This window comes from Oncorhynchus tshawytscha, unplaced genomic scaffold, assembly GCF_018296145.1.
Source record: "Oncorhynchus tshawytscha isolate Ot180627B unplaced genomic scaffold, Otsh_v2.0 Un_contig_2750_pilon_pilon, whole genome shotgun sequence".
Taxonomy (NCBI): domain Eukaryota; kingdom Metazoa; phylum Chordata; class Actinopteri; order Salmoniformes; family Salmonidae; genus Oncorhynchus; species Oncorhynchus tshawytscha.
In genome coordinates, this window is record NW_024609718.1 from 234,613 (window position 1) to 238,945 (window position 4,333).

The 4,333-nt window shown below is 47.4% G+C and overlaps 1 protein-coding gene across 1 annotated transcript; it reads left to right on the forward strand.

The window, feature by feature from the left end:
- Positions 1–1,962: 1,962 nt before the first annotated feature.
- LOC112236330 lies at positions 1,963–3,626 on the forward strand. Its single transcript, XM_042317222.1, has 2 exons — positions 1,963–2,056; positions 2,139–3,626. The coding sequence occupies exons 1-2, from the start codon at positions 2,033–2,035 to the stop codon at positions 3,624–3,626; spliced, it is 1,512 nt and encodes a 503-aa protein (XP_042173156.1). The 5' UTR covers positions 1,963–2,032.
- The last annotated feature ends 707 nt before the right edge of the window (positions 3,627–4,333 follow it).

The following is a 4,333-nucleotide window of genomic DNA, read 5'->3' on the forward strand; positions in this document are numbered from 1 at the left end:
TGTCTCTCTCTCCCTCTCTCTCTCTCTCTCTCTCTCTCTCTCTCTCTCTCTCTCTCTCTCTCTCTCTCTCTCTATCCCTCTCTCTCTCTCTCTCTCTCTCTCTCTCTCTCTCTCTCTCTCTGTCTCTGTCTCTCTCTCTCTCTCTCTCTCTCTCTCTCTCTCTCTCTCTATCCTCTGTCTCTCTCTCTCTCTCTCTCTCTCTCTCTCTCTCTCTCTCTCTCAGACTACTCTCTCAATGTCGACCCTATTACCTATATATGTCTCTATGTGTCCTGGTCCAAAGTTGTGCAATATATAGGATATAGGTGGCTCATTCGGGATACATCCTATCTCCTTTAAAGGCTCCCAAGAGGACATCGGTCTTGATATGTTTCTAGGCTGTATCTTCTCTCTCTCTCTCTCTGTGTGTGTGTCTCTCTCTCTCTATCCCTCTCTCTAATCCCTATCTCCCATCTGCTCTCTGTCTTGTCTGAACTCTCTCTTGTCTCTCAACTCTAAACAAACAAAGATCTCTCATTTAAACACAAATAAGGAACTGTCTGTTTTAATATCTGCTCTCTGTCTCTCAAAATCTGTCTCTTCTCTCGCTAGAGAACCAGACTTTTAAGTATGTATGTCTCCAATGGCGACCATATTACCTATATATGTCTCTATGTGTCCTGGTCCAAAGTTGTGCAATATATAGGATATAGGTGGCCATTCGGGATACATCCTATCTCCTTTAAAGGCTCCCAACAGGTCTTGATACATGCGGTCTTGATAAACATTTAAACACTAGGCTGAGATCTTTTAGACATATCTGCTAGAGAATGAGAGAGAGACAAAATAACATCTTCATTAAACAGAGAGAGAGAGAGAGAAAAACAGAGAGAGATAAGATAAACATTTGAAAGTATCAGAGAGAGAGAGAGAGTATATTTGTTAATTATCCCCATCATGCTTCTGCGATTGTCTGAACTCTGATTAAGAAACAACTCTAAACAAACAAAGATCAAGCATTTAAACACAAATAAGGAACTGTCTGTTTTTAATATCTGCTATAATGTTTGCCAAAATAACATCTTCATTAAACATGTGTATAAAGTGATTTTAAAAATGTATTAATAAATAAACATTTGAAAGTATCAAACACTGTAGCTCTGTTTTTCTTTGTTGTGCACACACACAACACACACACACACACACACACACACACACACACACACACACACACACACACACACACACACACACACTAACAACACACACACACACACACACACACACACACACACACACACACACACACACACACACACACACACACACACACACACACACACTAACACACACACACACACACACACACACACACACACACACAGAGAGAGTAAAAGATACAGCCTAGAAACATATTAATGATGACGATGATGATGATGTGTTAATGTAATCATCTGGTGTTGCAGTATGGATTCTGGTTTTCACCCAACAGTACTGTAGTGCATTGTAGAATCCTATATATATATATATATATATATTAGATTACAGTAACCTCCCCTGCTGGTAAATTATGGTAGTAAAAATATATGTGAAATATGAAACATTTACCAAATAATATCTAATGTACATATTTTATTTGACATATGACCCAGTGGTGCCTTTCTATGCTATGACACAGCTCTATGTTCAAACACTCGTTTCTGGATACTGTGGACTCAAGTGAGTAGACTGAACTACAGCTTTATGGACACGCAATATGTTTTGTATCAGCTCACTATGTGCAGTAATGTGTTATTATTTTATTTAACCATGGACATTTTTTAAAACCAAAATATCACTTAAATATTAACAAACATGATGAATCATTGTTAATTAATAGACGTTTTTCACAAGTCATAAACATCTATATTTTTTTAAACACTTTTCACGATGACATCGGGGACTATTATTTTGAAATGCTACAATTTCGTGACCCGGAAGTGACTTGAGCAACTTTTTTCAAACTATTTTCGCGGCGTACCGTTTGTATAATCGGGAGAACGTTAGATGATCTATGTTTAGCCTAAGGAAGGCGAAGGTAATTATGAATTTTTATTATTTTAGAAATATTCCCGTTGTATAATAAATAACGTTAAACAAAACCGATTTTATTTTAAAAGGAAATAATGTCACTAAATGGGAGTAGAAATGAAAGAGGACATGGAAAGAAAGGGACCAGAAAAAGGAGACAATACTCCAGGGAGGCACTAGAGACAGCTGTAGAGAAAGTAAAAGCTGGAATGAGCCTTAGAGAAGCTTCCCGTGAGTCAGGGATTCCTCACACCACTCTCCAAGATCACAAAAAGAACAAATATGCCTTCGCCCCTCACCCCAACCTGGCGATAACCACCGAGGAAGAGCACTCCCTAATATCGTATGTCCTCTGGATGGCCGACCATGCGTTCCCTATCAGCAGGACTGTGGTGAAGGCTCTGGCTGTGGCCATCATCAAGGAGAGTGGCCGTAGCACCGTCGTCAATCTGGAAAGGGGACTGAGTGACAACTGGTGGTCTAGATTCAGGGCTCGCCACCCTGAGCTGAGCGCCAGGGTGCCCAACCCGCTCCACCGGGCCGGGGTACAGGGAGCTACTCCTGCCGCCATCAAGGGCTTCTTCCATGTCTACGAGCCTATCTTCATCAGCCACGGCTTAGAACACAAGCCGCACCTCATCTTCAACTGCGACGAGATGGGGTTTTCGGATAAGCTCAAGTCCAGGGAGAAAGTTCTCTATCAACAACAGCAGCAGCACACCACTAGGGAACATATTACCGTGCGCTGCTGTGTGAGTGCAGCTGGTGAGAGTATCCCGCCCTTTATAATCTTCCACAAACGCCTCCCCAGTACGGCCTATGCCCTCGAGGGTCCACCGAAGGCCCTGTATGGTGTGTCCCCTAAAGGCTACGTGGACGCAGAACTTTTCCTGAAGTGGCTGCTCTTCTTCGTGAAGCACGCCCCAAAGGAGAGGCCCCTGGTGCTCGTAGTGGACCACCATAAAACTCATCTGTCCAGGGAGGTGGTCAAGTTTTGCCGGGAAAATCAGGTGGAGGTGGTCTGTCTGCCGGCGAATACCCACGTGTTGCAGCCATTGGAAATCAGCGTCTTTGGCCCACTGAAGGCTGTGTTCGGCAGGAATGCTGCACGTCTAGGTCTGGTGCGGGGCGATCTTGTCATCGGCAAGAAGCACTTCTCCGCCCTGCTGCGAGAGGCCTATCCCCAGGCGGTCACTAAGAAAAACATTATGGCTGGATTCAAGAAGGCAGGGATTTACCCACTCAACAGAGAGGCCTTTGACTCCTGCCAGCTGGTGAAGCTGGAGCCGACCACCCCCGACCCCAACGCAGCAACCTCAGAGGCCACTGCAGGAACCCCCGACTCCAACGCAGCAGAGACCCCCGACCCCAAAGCAGCAGAGACCCCGAAAGCAGCAGAGACCCCCGACCCCCAGCAGAGACCCCGTAACCCCAGCAACGACCACGTTTCTTGTCCCGGGTGGCTGCTGTTCGACCTGCGGGCAGCGTGCCCTACCCACAAACCCTTTGGTGGCCGCAGGACTCGTCTCTCCAGACCCGGCCAATGTCCTGGTGCCCCCAGTCCTCCAGACATCTAACCGGCAGAAAGTGAAGCGTCGACTCCTCCTGCCGGAGGAGTACAACAAACTCCTTCATCAACAGGAGGCTGGAGAGAAGGAGAAGCAGGAGAGGAAGAGGAAGAGGAAGAGGGAGGAGCTGCAGAGGACGAGAGAGAAGAGAGAGTCCGGCAGAAACAACAAAGTGAAAAGGAAATGTCAGGCTGAGGTATCAGAGCTTGACGGAGATGTGTCAGAGCACTGTGCACCAGTGTCAGAGGACGATGTCTGTTTGCAGCCCCAATTACCTTGGGTTTTCAGTTTTCCATCTTTTGATAGTTTGCTCTAATCATATGAGAGATGATGGGAGAGAGGGGGGGTAGAGGGAGGGAGAGAGGGGGGGTAGAGGGAGGGAGAGAGAGGGGGGGGTAGAGGGAGGGAGAGAGGGGGGGGGGGGAGAGGGGGGAGAGGGAGAGAGAGAGGGGGGGTAGAGAGAGGGGGTAGAGGGAGGGAGGGAGAGAGAGAGGGGGGTAGAGAGAGAGGGGGGGTAGAGGGAGGGAGGGAGAGAGAGAGGGGGTAGAGGGAGAGAGAGGGGGGGGTAGAGAGAGGGGTAGAGGGGGGAGAGAGAGAGGGGGGTAGAGGGAGGGAGAGAGAGGGTAGAGGGAGGGAGAGAGGGGGGGAGAGAGAAGGGGGTAGAGGGAGAGAGAGAGAAGGGGAGAGGGGGTAGAGGGAGAGAGAGAGAAGGGGTA